The sequence below is a fragment of the Zingiber officinale genome, chromosome 2A (genome assembly GCF_018446385.1).
Source record: "Zingiber officinale cultivar Zhangliang chromosome 2A, Zo_v1.1, whole genome shotgun sequence".
Taxonomy (NCBI): domain Eukaryota; kingdom Viridiplantae; phylum Streptophyta; class Magnoliopsida; order Zingiberales; family Zingiberaceae; genus Zingiber; species Zingiber officinale.
This window is the reverse complement of record NC_055988.1, coordinates 133,237,802-133,254,817: the sequence shown is the minus strand read 5'-3', so window position 1 is coordinate 133,254,817 and position 17,016 is coordinate 133,237,802. Positions and strand designations below refer to the sequence as shown.

The 17,016-nt window shown below is 37.5% G+C and overlaps 1 protein-coding gene across 1 annotated transcript in view; it reads left to right on the top strand.

Annotated features, from left to right (window-relative positions):
- The window catches only part of LOC122042359 (SUMO-activating enzyme subunit 1B-1-like), a 56,471-nt gene that overhangs the window by 17,987 nt on the left and 21,468 nt on the right, over window positions 1-17,016 (top strand). Inside the window, exons 4-6 of the mRNA XM_042602421.1 lie at window positions 13,680-13,759; window positions 13,893-14,009; window positions 14,668-14,718. Coding sequence (XP_042458355.1) covers window positions 13,680-13,759; window positions 13,893-14,009; window positions 14,668-14,718 — 248 coding nt within the window. The remainder of the gene's footprint in view (window positions 1-13,679; window positions 13,760-13,892; window positions 14,010-14,667; window positions 14,719-17,016) is intronic.

Here is a 17,016-nt window from a genome sequence, read left to right as displayed (position 1 = left end):
GCAAAATATTCGGACCTTTGTATTCAAAGACATCTTCACACGGCGATCGGCGTTTTAAAGAATCAGATTGGGCTATAATTCGACAAATCAAGTCACTGGTACAATCCTTGCCTGACTTAGAATTACCCCCTAATCATGCATATGTTATTATTGAAACAGATGACAGCATGGAAGGATGGGGAGGAGTTTGCAAATGGAAGGAAAAACAGTATGACCCAAGAAATACGGAAAAGATCTGCGCCTATGCCAGTGGAAAATTCTCAACTGTAAAGTCAACAATTGATGCTGAAATACATGCATGTATGGAAGCATTAACCGCAATGAAGATCCATTACCTGGACAGAAAAGAGATAACATTACGCACGGATTGTCATGCTATAATTAAGTTCTTCAACAAGTCCGTGAACAACAAACCATCCCGGGTAAGATGGATAAATTTTACTGATTACATTACAGGTACAGGAGTTGACATCAAGTTTGAACATATCTCGGGAACAAGCAATGAGCTAGCAGATGCTCTGTCAAGATTGGTGCATCACATCACCAATAAAGCATCCTTATCTGATGATCAAAAGCAATTCCTAAAGTAAGTTGATGAGTCCATGGACGAGACGCAAGGAGCTGATGACACCGTGAAAGGTGTCCTGGGAAAAATCATTATAGCACTCATGGCTAAAGTTACTTTTGAAAAAAGTTGAGCCCCGGGGAGCCGCTCTTTTCAAAAGAAATGATTCCGCCGTCAATAATAGAGTCCACCACATAAAGATAGTTTGCTACGTGTAAAAGTAGCTTGTTGATAAGGCACTATGTTCAATAATAGAGGGTACTGAGGCAAAGGCAGGAAAGATAAAGATGACGATGGGGCCCCTTAAGTGCACCCGGTCTTTATTCTATTCCTTCTAAAACCTCTATATAACCCCTAGCTTGTTAACTTAGAAGGGCAAGCGAGCAAAACTCGAAGTCCTACTGAGTTCTGAGTCCTGTAAACTTGAGTCGTGTAAGCTTGTGAAGTGTGAGCCAATAAAAATTTCCTGAGTTCAAGTACCGCTAGGTCTATATAACCCCTAGCTTGTTAACTTAGAAGGGCAAGCGAGCAAACCTCGAAGTCCTACTGAGTTCTGAGTCTTGTAAGCTTGAGTCTTGTAAGCTTGTGAAGTGTGAGCCAATAAAAATTTCTTGAGTTCAAGTACCGCTAGGTCTAGACTCAAGTTTTCCTCTTGTTTAAACCGCTGTCTTCATCTTCTTCATCTTCATAATCTCCTTCTGTAATATGAGATTCATGTTCAAAAGGGGTATAATTTTCTTCATCATCAAACCCATAGATATCAAGATATGGGTCTTCCTCCCACGGAGTGTCTTCCCATATGCTAGGGAGAACAACTTCCGTAATAACTTTAGTTTCTGCTGCATCTGTGCTACGATCATCAGGTGCCTCCGCTCTGCACACCGCCAAGGCACTGGGTGCAGGAAACGGAGGCACCCGGTGCCTCTGCTCTGCGCAGAGCGGAGGCACCCGGTGCAGTGCCTTGGTGGTGCGCAGAGCGGACGCACCCAGTGCAGGAAACGGGGCACCCAGTGCCTTGGCGGTGCGCAGAGCGGAGGCACCCAGTGCAGGAAACGGGGGCACCCGGTGCCTTGGCGGTGCGCAGAGCGGAGGCACCCAGTGCAGTGCCTTGGTGGTGCGCAGAGCGGAATTGACTACACCAACTACCTACAAAGTATGATGGACAAAGGAAAGCAGTGGCAGGAAAATTTATATTTAAAGGTACGATGCCTAACACAAACAGCAAAAATACCTGCCCGCAGAACACCTGGGGCGGCTGGTTATAATATATTCACTGATGAAGAAGTTCACATAATGCCCCGACAACAATGCCTGGTTAAGACTGGAATTTTCTGAAGGCTATTATGCTCGAATTGCACCACGATTTGGAAGTGCATATCGACTTAACTTTATAGTCAATGCGGGTGTCATTGACTCTGACTTCCGGGGAGAGGTATGTCTTTTGATTTACAATTTTTCTGATCTAACATTATCTCTTGAGCATGGCAGATCTATTGCTCAACTGGTTTTTGAAAAAATTATGACACCACCGGTAATGGAGGTAAATGATTTGAGGCAAACAGTTAGAGGAACTGGTTCTTTTGGTTCAACAGAATTGGAGAAACCAAGGTCCTCCGATGAATTAATATTTTCGGCAGCATGGAAGTCGTTAATCAACCGCCTTTATAACATTGAGATTATTCTTCAGATCCCAGGGATTAATGATACAAAGGTTCAAGCTATTTTGGATACAGGTGCTACAACTTGTTGTATTTGTCAAAATGCTCTGCCAAATGAAGCCTTTGAAGATATTAATTACAAGGTCTTTTTCTCTGGTATCAATTCACAACAGGAGGCTAGCAAGAAACTCAGAAATGGATATATGACAATTGGGGTTCATAAATTCAGGATCCCTTTTACATATCAATTAGAAATGAATTTAAAAAATGGAATCCAAATGCTGGTAGGATGCAATTTTATCAAATCCATGGCAGGAGGTCTACGAATAGAAGGATCTGAAATTACTTTCTATAAGGAAATCACCACCATTAGGACCTCTCCAGAAGTATTTGTTTCAGCAAAGGCTATCCCAGAATTGGACATGAATGAAGAAGAATATTTAACTATGCATGAAGACTTCTTTATCCCTCAACATTCCTTAACAGCTATTAACTTCAAGATGAGATATGCTACAACCATGTAGAAATTAAAGGAGGCCGGATACATTGGTGAAAATCCAACATTACATTGGTCAAAAAACAAGGTACTATGTACTTTAGACATTATAAATCCTGATATCACAATACAGGATAAACCCCTGAAGCACGTCACACCAGCAATGGAAGCAGCCTTTAAAGTACATATTGAAGCTTTGTTAAAATTAAAGGTAATTCAGCCTAGTATGAGCCGACATAGGACTATGGCATTCATAATTCAATCAGGAACCACAGTAGATCCTGCTACGGGTCAAGAAACAAAGGGTAAAGAAAGGCTTGTTTTCAACTACAAAACATTGAATGACAACACCCACAAGGATCAATACTCATTACCAGGGATAAACCTTATTCTGAAAAAGATCGGTAATAGCAAGGTTTTCTCAAAGTTTGATCTAAAATCAGGGTTTCACCAAGTTATGATGGCAAAAGAGTCAATACTCTGGACTGCATTCTTAGTGCCACAAGGTTTGTTTGAATGGCTGGTAATGCCATTCGGATTAAAAAATGCACCCGCCGTTTTCCAAATGAAAATGGATAATTCTTTTAAAGGGTGTGAAGAGTTTTTAGTAGTCTACATTGACGACATCCTGGTGTTCTCTGAAAATGAAGAGCAACATTGTGCTCATCTCAACAAAGTATTGGAAATTTGTCAAAAAGAAGGATTGGTTTTGTCACCAACAAAGATGAAGATAGCCCAGCCAGAGATGGAGTTCTTGGGCGTAGTCGTAGGTAATCGAAAAATACGGCTACAACAGCATATTATCAAGAAAGTTATTGATTTTGATGAAAAAACCCTACTCACTTTAAAGGGGTTACGGTCATTTTTGGGCATATTGAATTATGCAAGGTCACATATACCTAATCTTAGCAAAATATTAGGACCTTCGTATTCAAAGACATCTCCACATGGCGATCAGCGTTTTAAAGAATCAGATTGGGCTATAATTCGATAAATCAAGTCACTGGTACAATCCTTGCCTGACTTAGAACTACCCCCTAACAATGCATATGTTATTATTGAAACAGATGGCAGCATGGAAGGATGGGGAGGAGTTTGCAAATGGAAGGAAAAACAGTATGACCCAAGAAATACGGAAAAGATCTGCACCTATACTAGTGGAAAATTCTCAACTGTAAAGTCAACAATTGATGCTGAAATACATGCATGTATGGAAGCATTAACCGCAATGAAGATCCATTACCTAGACAGAAAAGAGATAACATTACGCACGGATTGTCATGCTATAATTAAGTTCTTCAACAAGTCCGTGAACAACAAACCATCCGGGTAAGATGGATAAATTTTACTGATTACATTACAGGTACAGGAGTTGACATCAAGTTTGAACATATCTCGGGAACAAGCAATGAGCTGGCAGATGCCCTGTCAAGATTGGTGCATCACATCACCAATAAAGCATCCTTATCTGATGATCAAAAGCAATTCCTAAAGCAAGTTGATGAGTCCATGGACGAGACGCAAGGAGCTGATGACACCGTGAAAGGTCTCTTGGGAAAAACCATTATAGCACTCATGGCTAAAGTTACTTTTGAAAAAAGTTGAGCCCCGGGGAGCCGCTCTTTTCAAAAGAAAGGATTCCGCCATCAATAATAGAGTCTACTACATAAAGATAGTTTGCTACGTGTGAAAGTAGCTTGTTGATAAGGCACTATGTTCAATAATAGAGGGTACTGAGGAATCATTTATTGAACATAGTGCTGAGGGTACTTTCACTATGTGTAAAAGTACCCTCTATTATTGAACTTAGTGCCTTATCAACAAGCTACTTTTACACGTAACAAACTATCTTTATGTAGTGGACTCTATTATTGACGGCGGAATCATTTCTTTTGAAAAGAGCGGCTCCCCGGGGCTCAACTTTTTTCAAAAGTAACTTTAGCCATGAGTGCTATAATGGTTTTTCCCAGGACACCTTTCACGGTGTCATCAGCTCCTTGCGTCTCGTCCATGGACTCATCAACTTGCTTTAGGAATTGCTTTTGATCATCAGATAAGGATGCTTTATTGGTGATGTGATGCACCAATCTTGACAGGGCATCTGCCAGCTCATTGCTTGTTCCCGAGATATGTTCAAACTTGATGTCAACTCTTGTACCTGTAATGTAATCAGTAAAATTTATCCATCTTACCCGGGATGGTTTGTTGTTCACGGACTTGTTGAAGAACTTAATTATAGCATGACAATCCGTGCGTAATGTTATCTCTTTTCTGTCTAGGTAATGGATCTTCATTGCGGTTAATGCTTCCATACGTGCATGTATTTCAGCATCAATTGCTGACTTTACAGTTGAGAATTTTCCACTGGCATAGGCGCAGATCTTTTCCGTATTTCTTGTGTCATACTGTTTTTCCTTCCATTTGCAAACTCCTCCTCATCCTTCCATGCTGCCATCTGTTTCAATAATAACATATGCATGGTTAGGGGGTAGTTCTAAGTCAGGCAAGGATTGTACCAGTGACTTGATTTGTCGAATTATAGCCCAATCTGATTCTTTAAAACGCCGATCGCCGTGTGGAGATGTCTTTGAATACAAAGGTCCGAATATTTTGCTAAGATTAGGTATATGTGACCTTGCATAATTCAATATGCCCAAAAATGACCGTAAACCCTTTAAAGTGAGTAGATTTTTTTAATCAAAATCAATAACTTTCTTGATAATATGCTGTTGTAGCCGTATTTTTCGATTACCTACGACTACGCCCATGAACTCCATCTCTGGTTGGACTATCTTCATCTTTGTTGGTGACAAAACCAATCCTTCTTTTTGACAAATTTCCAATACTTTGTTGAGATGAGCACAATGTTGCTCTTCATTTTCAGAGAACACCAGGATGTCGTCAATGTAGACTACTAAAAACTCTTCACACCCTTTAAAAGAATTATCCATTTTCCTTTGGAAAATGGCTGGTGCATTTTTTAATCCGAATGACATTACCAGCTATTCAAACAAACCTTGTGGTTATCTATTTTTCGATTACCTACGACTACGCCCAAGAACTCCATCTCTGGTTGGGCTATCTTCATCTTTGTTGGTGACAAAACCAATCCTTCTTTTTGACAAATTTCCAATACTTTGTTGAGATGAGCACAATGTTGCTCTTCATTTTCAGAGAACACCAGGATGTCGTCAATGTAGACTACTAAAAACTTTTCACACCCTTTAAAAGAATTATCCATTTTCCTTTGGAAAACGGCTGGTGCATTTTTTAATCCGAATGACATTACCAGCCATTCAAACAAATCTTGTGGCACTAAGAATGCAGTCCAGGGTATTGACTCTTTTGCTATCATAACTTGGTGAAACCCTGATTTTAGATCAAACTTTGAGAAAACCTTGCTATTACCGACCTTTTTCAGAATAAGGTTTATCCCTGATAATGAGTATTGATCCTTGTGGGTGTTGTCATTCAATGTTTTGTAGTTGAAAACAAGCCTTTCTTTACCCTTTTTTTCTTGACCCGTAGCAGGATCTACTGTGGTTTCTGATTGAACTATGAATGCCATAGTCCTATGCCGGCTCATACTGGGCTGAATTACCTTTAATTTTAACAAAGCTTCAATATGTACTTTAAAGGTTGCTTCCATTGCTGGTGTGACGTGCTTCAGGGGTTTATCCTGTATTGTGATATCAGGATTTATAATGTCTAAAGTATATAGTACCTTGTTTTTTTTACCAATGTAATGTTGGATTTTCACCAATGTATCGGGCCTCCTTTAATTTCTGCATGGTTGTAGCATATCTCATCTTGAAGTTAATAGCTGTTAAGGAATGTTGAGGGATAAATAAATCTTCATGCATACTTAAATATTCTTCTTCATTCATGTCCAATTCTGGGATGACCTTTGCTGAAACAAATACTTCTGGAGAGGTCCTGATGGTGGTGATTTCCTTATAGAAAGTAATTTCAGATCCTTCTATTCGTAGACCTCCTGCCATGGATTTGATAAAATTGCATCCTACCAGCATTTGCATTCCATCTTTTAAATTCATTTCTAATTGATATGTAAAAGGGATCCTGAATTTATGAACCCCAAATTGTTATATATCCATTTCTGAGTTTCTTGCTAGCCTCCTGTTGTGAATTGATACCAGAGAAAAGGACCTTGTAATTAATATCTTCAAAGGCTTCATTTGGCAGAGCATTTTGACAAATACAACAGGTTGTAGCACCTGAATCCAAAATAGCTTGAACCTTTGTATCATTAATCCCTGGGATCTGAAGAATAATCTCAATGTTATAAAGGCGGTTGATTAACGACTTCCTTGCTGCCGAAAATATTAATTCATCGGAGGACCTTGGTTCCTCCATTTCTGTTGAACCAAAAGAACCAGTTCCTCTAACTGTTTGCCTCAAATCATTTACCTCCATTACTGGTGGTGTCATAATTTTTTCAAAAACCAGTTGAGCAATAGATCTACCATGCTTAAGAGATAATGTTAGATCAGAAAAATTGTAGATCAAAAGACATACCTCTAGAGCATTAGAATCAGAAAAGACTATCACATACTCTACAATCCATCTCTTCAAACATCTCGATACCATTATGAATGGTCTATGAGACAAGCTGATTGAAATCTTGTGCTTGTAGCTAGTTAAAAGATGATGCAAGTTGGCCCATCTGCACATTTAAATACTATTTTGATGCTTCGGCTCACTGTTGGGACTGGAGATATTAAGTTCTCATCTGTTGCATTAGGTCTTCTAATTTTTGCACTGAGCTTTCTGAATGGGAGTAGGAATTTCTAGAATGTCTCCAAGGAAGTTGGCTCGACCTGCTGGAACAACTATGATCTGCTAGGCCTCGGGTCATTCTGAAATCTAAGTGGACTTTGATATGCCGGAAAAGGTAGGGTCGGCTGTTGAAATTGGTTTATTTCAAGCTGTCTGACAATAGAAGCTATCTTCTCCAACCTGCTCTCACTTTGTTGTTGCGTAGTAATCTGTTGCTGTGCGTTCCCATAGCTGAAATTTTGATAATTGCTCCAATTCGGATTATAAGTATTGGGAACTGGATCATACATGTTTTGATATTGTGGTTGGTAGTACTGAGATTCGATAGGGAACATATTGTTTGCTGTTTGATAAGTATAACGATATCCCTCATCTTGTAGTGTGTTCCCATACATGTTATTTGATGTTGGTTGAAACATAAGTCCCATTTATCCCTCCCAATTGCTGAAAATAATCATGCTCGCTCACAACGAAATTTCCTTGTCTTACCCTGAAACACTAGCAACGACATCACAAGACACAAGAAACATGCAATATAAGACACATGGATATAATAGAATCAAGGCACCCAACAAGAATTTTTTTTCTTTCAAATTTTTATGGAAAAACATAAAAATAACCCTAAGATTATCAAACACCGCTACACTCCCTGACAACGATACCAAAATTGATACACCACCCGTATATCGTACTACGGATGTTAGTTCAAATTAATACTGAAACCTTCTACACTAATGCAGTATAGAGTAACTGCAGTTGTCTCTCCCAAAGAATGTAAACGGTGATAATAAATGTTAGGATTAATTTTATTTGGGAATAGGGTTTGGGTTTGAGATCCTAAAGATAACGAAAGTAAAAGTAAATCTAATCTAAGGTAAAGTATCCCTAATCTAATAATGACGATGGAATTAAAACTAAGCTATATTGCAACAAGATCATGTAATTGACGAGCACAACTAACCTACACTTGAACAAGAATGACATTGCAAACAACTAAACTAAAGAATTGTGAAACTAAAACCTAATTACTTAAAGAAACATTTCATCGAATAAGTTGTGAGCATGAATCTATTAAACCTAAGTACGTGCAATCGGAACATGGGGAATTGAATCAATTACAAGCATTCAACATGAGGATCAAACTAATACAAAACATTAAACCAACACATCAAAACACCAAATCAAGCTTGGAATGCTACGATCCAGATGGAGGCTAGTAATGGAGTTTCTGCTATCCAGATCTGATGTGGATTGTGGATGATGGCCGATCGGAGCTTGGGGAAGATGAAGATGCTACTGTGGATGTGGTTGACTGGAGAAGCTGTGGATGAAGGGCTGCTTTGGATGGAAGGTTGTAGATTCAATGGAGGGAAACCCCTCTTCCTCGGTGGATGAAGGCAGTGAAGATAAGTTGGATCAGATGGATGATGGTCGGATCGAAGAAGGGAAACCCCTTGACTTTGGTGGCTAGTGGTGTGGATGGCCGGCGTCAATCTGGATCCCCCAAGTCGTGAGGTGGATGAGGAGATTAGGTAGGGAATCCTCTTACCTTGGTGCCTGGAAGATGGTCGGATGAGGAAGGGAAATCCCCTTGATCTCTCCGATGGTGGTGAAGGCTTGAGGTGTGGGAGTGGCTATTTTGAGGAGATGGATATGAGAGGTGGTCGGAGGAAGGGAAATCCGCTTGACCTCTGTCCGGAGGTGGAGATGGCGTGGAGGAGTTAGCGGTGTCGTGCGGTGTGGAGAAGAGAAGTAGTGGCCCCTAAAGAAGCCGAGCTACTATGGATCATCAAACCTCCTATTGTTCCTCCTCTAGAGGATCCAGATTTGAGAAATTTTGAACTCGTTTAGATGAAGAGAAGATACAGATCCGACTTGAAGTAGGCTTTAGAATGGATTGAGCTCAAATTGGGCTTCCCTTTCTAGGAGGATTGGATTGAGAAGAGGTGGCCTTAAGTGAACCAAGTTGATTTGATGAGGTGAACCATCTTCATTGGATTGAACCAAGCTCCCAATTGAATCGAGCTTCTTCTTAATGAATTCCTTGGGCTAAAATTGGTTCGTTTCAATCGATTCCATGACATTTATTTAATTCCCTACAAAGCTATGAAATAATGCCAAAATTTAGAAAAAAGTTATAATGGGCTCAAAAATAGATTCTACTCATAAAACATGTTATAACAAATATTTTAAGCATATGAGAGGAATAGAAATGTCAAGTACAAGAGCAAAATATTGTGACAAAGTATTAGTTATCAAGGAGTCTAACACCAATTAACAATACGCCAATGATTAATACTGAAAAGTGCATTCCTTGACGGCGTATACACTAAGAGTTAAGGCTATCATCCTAACTACTAATTATAAGCTTATACTTGGAATTTGTACCATTTTCTTTAATAGGTTGTATATTGAGAACTTTCGTTCTTTTCTTTAATCATTATTTCCCTTGAACTATACTGGTTTACATTTGTCTTATCTCCTCTCCTTATATATGTAATCAAATTTTGTTTTTTTGAAACATTCAATGTGCCATATCTCATGTTTAAAATTTGTAAACATGTGTTATTTATATCATGCAAGAATTAAAATGCCAAGTAGTGCTAATCAACACAAGTATAATTTACCATTCTATTTGTCGATTGAGACATCGGGCGTGTTGATGTTGACACTAGACCGGTGGTGCACAATGAAAACAAAGAGGGGGAGAGAAAGAGAGACCAAGGTAGAGGACAGGAGAGGAGAGGAGAGAAAGTACCAAAGTGAGGAGTACTTTGAAGAGAGGGATAAGCAACAATCATAGCAGGTCGTGTGGACCGTGGGAAGTCAGCATTGCGGCCGATGGGTGAGAAGGACCGGGGAGAGGAGTGCTTGGAGAGAGAAGAGGGGATAATTAAATAATTTCTAACCTTTTAGAAATTTAAGTACCTAAGCTGGACTATTCTATATATGTAAATTTGATTTAATTTTAAATAAATCAAATTACTAAATCGGGTTCGATTTGAACTAACTTTATTCTTATCACCGCATCTACTCGATGTGCTCCACCTAAATCTAAATTGACTTTCACTTGACCCCCAAACTCAAATATTAGTTTACTTAGCGTAATTAGTTATTTACTTTTTTTTTTTTGAAGAAATTAAAATGTAAAAATTTTAAGAGGATAAAATTTTGTATTTAACACATGGATTGAAATATCATGCCGAGCCGGCCATAATGGACAAAACATTTCATTCCCCCTTCGACTGGTACGACTCGACACCAGGCCTAGCGGTAGCACGAAGGCATCGTGCGACCCTTGCGGTCGGCACAGAAGGGTTGTGCGACCTTGCGGTCGCTGCAGAAGGGTAGCGCTACCCCAGCGGCCTTGCTGAAGGGGTCATGCGACACCAGCTGCCTCGCCGGAGGGGTCGCGCGACACTAGCAGCCGCATCAGAGGGGTTAGTCAAAGGCATCGTGCGACACCGCGGTCGCTGCAGAAGGTATAAACATTTAATAGACATTATCTTATGAGAAAATATCGAAATATAAATTCAACATTTCAAAATATAAAGAAGCCTTGCTGCTGGCTGGTGAGACGCTGGAGAGATGCCGGAAAGGATGAAGAGATGTTGCCTGCCGGAGAGACATTGGAGAGACGTTGCTTGCTAGAGAGACGCTGGAGAGATGTCAAATGATGTCAGGGAGATGCCTCTTATTGGAATGTTGGGAACACAATTAATAAAATGAGAAAACTTTTTTTAAGGATTTTATAAGAAAACCCTATTAGTTTTAGAAATTATTTTAAGGCGTCTCTATTTTTAACACCTCCTAATATTCTATGAAATTCACAGTAGGATTTTTGTTCTACTATACCTCTGTCACTCTGCCCATGCTTGTGATGAACATCATGATTCTCATCCTCCGGCAGTGCTACTCTGTTCAGTGTTTTGGTTAAATATCAGCACAATTTTAGTTGGTTGGTTGACATGACTCAAAGTTTGAATCCTTGTTATTAAACCAGAGTGCCTATTTACAAAATGATAGAAGTCTCAACGAAAAACATGATTATGGTTTACACTTTTAGTAAAGAATTTAAAATTTCTTGTCCATGAATATTGAAGAACCTTAATTTGAGACTCTTCTACTATTTAATCTCTGTTTGTAGAAATCAAAATTATTCTTCTCATAGTCTAGCAAATATAGCAGAATGAAATCTTGTAAAAGGTTTTGCAACATTGGTTCACTGGATAGTATGATAGCTATATGTACCACACTAACTCTTTGACTGTTATCTTGATGGCTTTTATTTGAAAAATGGTAGCTAAAAAATATGCAGTTTAATGCAAGGTTCAAAATCTTGAGTCGTGTTGAAGTTTTGATTTGTGACAAGAACGATATTGTTTAGGGATTGTGCCGATGTTCCGATGCATGGTGCCAGTAATGGATTGAAATTGAAGAAGGAAATGAATCATAGGAAAGAAACATTGTCGGTGCCGAGCATGGTTTTAAATCTTACACCATACCTCAAAATATATTATTCCGATAAATTATCAAAATTATTGAAACTTGACACCACTTAGCATAGACTACCTTCTCCCTTTGCTTCATCTTCTTTCTTCTTCCACCTCTATTATATCATCAACGCCATGCAATGAAACGTCAGCACAACAATGAAATAGTATCTTTTCGTCAAAGGCCAAAACTATGGCATGATTTAAGTTTTTGAACCTTGGCGCTGAGTGGTATCGAGTTTTGGTGAGTCATTGGAATGATATATTTCAACTGTTTCGCTTGACACGGTATGATATTTTAAATCATGGTTTAATGTATTGTATCCTACTTATCCTTTCATTTATAGTTTCCAAAATCGACTTAAATTGATGTGGATCATAAGTTGGATTGGTAAGGGTAATGTCCAATTCATTTTTTTTTGTTTTTGAGAAATTCACAAAGATTGACCTGGAGTTTAGAAAAATCTTCATTTTTTCTAAACATATTATGAAGTAAACATAACAAAGATTTGATTAATCTTCACGGTACTTTAAAAAAGAGCATGAGTCATGGAACCTTATTAGACAACCATGATAAAGAATAATGTTCCTGTAAGACTGCTACTTTTGCAGTGCTCACCACTAACAAATATTTGACCTAGCAAACAAGACATTCACCATTCCTTTCTTTCATGACAGCAACATAGAAACATCATGTTCCTCCTTAATGGAAGAAGGGGAAGAACTATCACAGCTTTTGAAATCTATAATTAGTTACTAAGTGATCACTAATTCCAGAAAGATAGAAGCCCATAAGAAACAAAACTGAGGAAATAGATTTAAGCAAGCAAAACCATGCCTTTCCTATGGAAGACAAATTACAAGTAGGAGAAAAATATTAGAAGGGACAGAAGGTTAGAAAAAGATTAGTTACTTGTTGGAAGAGATGAAAGTTGAACTTTGGGGGACTGAAGGCGGCTGTTGCTGGAACCCAAGCAGTCAATGGGAGGGATTCCATTTAAAACCTGCAATTGAGAAAAATATTAGGAGAGAAGGTTAGGAAAGATTAGTTACCTGTTGGAGGAGAGGAGGGTGAACTTTGGAGGACTGAATTCACTGGAAGTCTAGCATACAATGAACAGGGATGCCATGTAGAACCTGCAGCACTTGCTTCTTCTTGTAATACAAAAAAAGGGGAAAAGTGCTTTCTCAATAATGTTTTTTAAAAGTAAACAAATTAGCTTTTGCACTGCCTTATCGTTTTTTATGTAGTTGCTTTTGAATTGAGTTTGATGTTGTCTGGGTCTTCTTTGAGCTAAGAGCCATAACTATATGTTGATTGATTGCTAGCTTTCTTTAGTTAGGCAGTAAGTGAAAATGTGAGCTCTCCCTCATGGTTAGAAGGTCTGACCACGGGCTGGGCTCTTTGTCTCTTCAGGTTCAAGCTCTTTTATCCAAAGTGATTTTCACTTCTCTAACAAGGACAATGGGAGTTTGAGAGCTGCATCTTTGTCTATATATGAGATACTAGAATGCACACAATTTTTTTTAATCACAATAATTGGGATGCCTCGGAGGTGGGCTTCTTTAGTGATGTGTGATTAGTTCATAATTAATTGTTTTCTTGAAGTTTAATATAACTATTTGAACAATCATCAGCTGCTTGAACAATTTAGTTAATGTTTTCGCAGGTGACTTGTCACAGAGTGAGATGGAGTTCTTTGACAAGTTTGATGCTATAGTGGTCAGCTGCTGTTCGCTCAATGCTAAAGTACTGATATCTCTTGTGTAGAATTTCACTAAGATTCATGGATATTTCATTAAAATTCATTCTTCACAAAAAACAAAAAAAACTCCAAAATGCATTGAAGTTTGATGTATGATTTTTTATTCCTACCCTTCAGGTAGCAATTAATGAGAAGTGTCGAAAAAGAGCCAAGCGAATTGCATTTTATGCAATTGAATGCCGTGATGCATGTGGTGAAATATTTGTTGATCTGCAGAACTACACCTATGCACAGGTACACTTCTACTGTACGATGATACTGATGTCAATTGTATAAAATTGATCTGAGAATTGAATTCCATACTAAAAAACCATATTTGCTGATTTGTTGTAATCTGACTTACTCAGTCTGCCTTAGTCCATCTTACTTTCGTATTTTATTTGGAATTATGGTGAATACCCTCTTTCTCATTTTTTTTTTCTTGTTTATTTTAGTTGATGTTTTGATTTTATACATGCCACACATTTTTTTTTCTGATTCTTCTGCAGTATGTTACATTATTGTGAACATGTAATAAGAACAAGGTAGTATGTAGTATAAACAATAAACAAAAGACAGCCAAAGGAGTTTCTTCCCGTGATGAGCATGGAAGCCCCTTAAGTTCTGTGTGCTACGGAAGGCCAATCTTTTGAAATGTAATTAATTATATTCTACAACCTTCAATATAACGTTGGACTGCATTAACAAAAGTGCTACCCATGTTTGAAGACAGAAAAACCACAAAGTGGGTGTTGTAATATAAGAAGTGCTTTGAAAGTCTAATGAGCAATGGATATTCATTTAACTGTTTGAAATCTGATCAATGCTGATGCAGAGTAAACCAATTGTCTATTAATAAAGCCATTAACATATGACTATTTCAGTGATTAAGCTTCTAATTCATTTATTGCAGAAAAGGTCTGATGGTACTGTTGAAAGGCATCTAAGTTACCCTAGCCTTGAGGTATATCTTTTGGTTTGCAGTTATATTAATCTACTCTGTAGCAGCTTAGTGCTTAATAGAATCTTGTATTAAGACTGCCTAAGCTGAACTACTAATGTAGTTCCTTTATCCTTTCTAGTGTCTGTTGTCATAAAATTGTTCTCTATTGTTTGTGAATTTAATACATCTTGTGGCTCTTGTAGCCCACTTAATTATCATTTCCTAGTAATAGAAGAGATTAGTAACTTGTTGCAACAACTGCTTCAGTTAGATCATGGATTTCAACTTTTGTGTTGGAACTCATTACTTGGATTAGTTTGTTTTATTGTCATGGGTGATATATAGATAGGCGTTAATCAATGGAATATTTAAAAAGTTTTAATTGATAAAATATACATCCTATACAAATTTTATCACATTTTTCTAATAAATCCATAATCACAATATATCAAAATCATAAAAAACATATCATATTAGTGGTCACATGACAATCAAATTAATTATTATAACATTTTTTACTAATATAATATTATATCAAGTTCTAAAGGCAGTATTGACAATTGGGGAGTGAGAAGGTTTGAAGTGTCTAGCTATGGTGGTTGACATAGGTGAAATTTAACATTTTGCTCGCTGAATGATACACGAAACACTTGACATTAGAACAAATATTGAAGCTGCGAGAAGAGAAGGAAAAAGAAGAAGAAAAAGTGGAGAGAAGAGGAAGAAGTTACTGGAGAGAGGGTGCAATCATGACGAGTGTTGCTGTTACAGGCAACATGCATGATAGGGGTTTTGGCCAACGAGCAGTTGTGCCAGTGCTAGGCAAACAAGATTAGAAAGTGAAGAAAGAAAAGAGAAATAAACAATCATGTTACATTGAATCTAAAGGATTTAAGGTGGCCGATTGAACCAATCATTTTTATCCATTTTAATGAACAAAATTTTAATTAACGAATGCCCTAAAAAAGAAACATCACATGCAACCAATCCCTTGATATCATTTGTGTATAAGCACAATATAAGAAGATAAGCCTCAAAAAAAGTGCATTAGTCCACAAACACAATCAATTATGTCACAAGCAAAAATGTTGTCTGGGTGATTTTATCACAAGTCCATGTTCATGCCAGTTATCTCATAACTTCATACAAACAAGGGCATCAATTTTAATTCTGAAACAATGATGAATCACATATGAAGAATGTTAATATCTCTTTTTATTGATTGTCATTCGTGGCTCATCCAATTTTAGCAAATTTTCAGAAATAGAGCTAAAATGTTGATAGATTGATTTCATGGAAAATAGAATGGTGTATGCCAAAAATATCCTATTTGAGAATGACAAAGAAACATGAAAAAACAAAAAGCAGTGGATGGAGAGATTCAACAATATTTAACAATGACCAAGAAATATGAAAAAACAAAGGACTGGATCAAGAGCTGTGAAAAAAAAGACATGAAAAATCACCAAACTGTGATCAACTCTCATAAACCTTATTTGGTGGCAAACCTAAGAAAAATCAAGGAATAGAAGGAGATACAGGTAGGAACAAGAGTGAAGGGGAATATAAAAGTTTCAGCACAATCTAAAAGGAATTTATCAATACATCCAAATTTACAGTGTGTATAATCAGCACACCTTTAGTATTGACCCAGCATAATTTATCAGGATTTATAAATTTTAGATTTCTTTCTGGTTGGTATAAATCCACTGATTCAATCGCAGATCTAAGGTCGTGACGCTGATGTCTAGCTTAAAGATTTAGGATTGCAATAGTGAATTCTAATTTTGATTAATTTGTGTAACCATTGGTCCAACCCTGGTAGCCACGACCTTAGTTGGTAAGGGATAGTGAACTATTTTTCAGGTTTTCATCTGACCAGTAAGGCATATCAAGTTCCATGAGACAATGGATAAAAAAATTGTAATAGTAAAAAAACACAAGGTAACTCCATAGTTTTTTGAAGGGTGCATTTTCGAGCCGTACCGGAGTTTCGATTTATGACTAGAATGATATGAGTTTCAGTACCATATCATGTTGTGCCGTGGTGCATTTTTAAATATAAATTTCTAAAAAAATATTAGTATTTGATTGTTATAAATACTTTTTCTAATAATTCGTCTTCACCTTCATCATTAAAGAGCTTTTTTTTCTTAATTCATGTAACAATCTTTAGTCTGTTGTTTATTTTGTAAGCCGATGGAGGAGGAAAAGAAACAGATGACAAAAAGAGAAATTATTGAAAGAAAAAAATTAATTGATAAAAAAATGAAAGAGAAAAAAAAATTAACTGCTCTAATCCTAAACTTCAAACCCTAT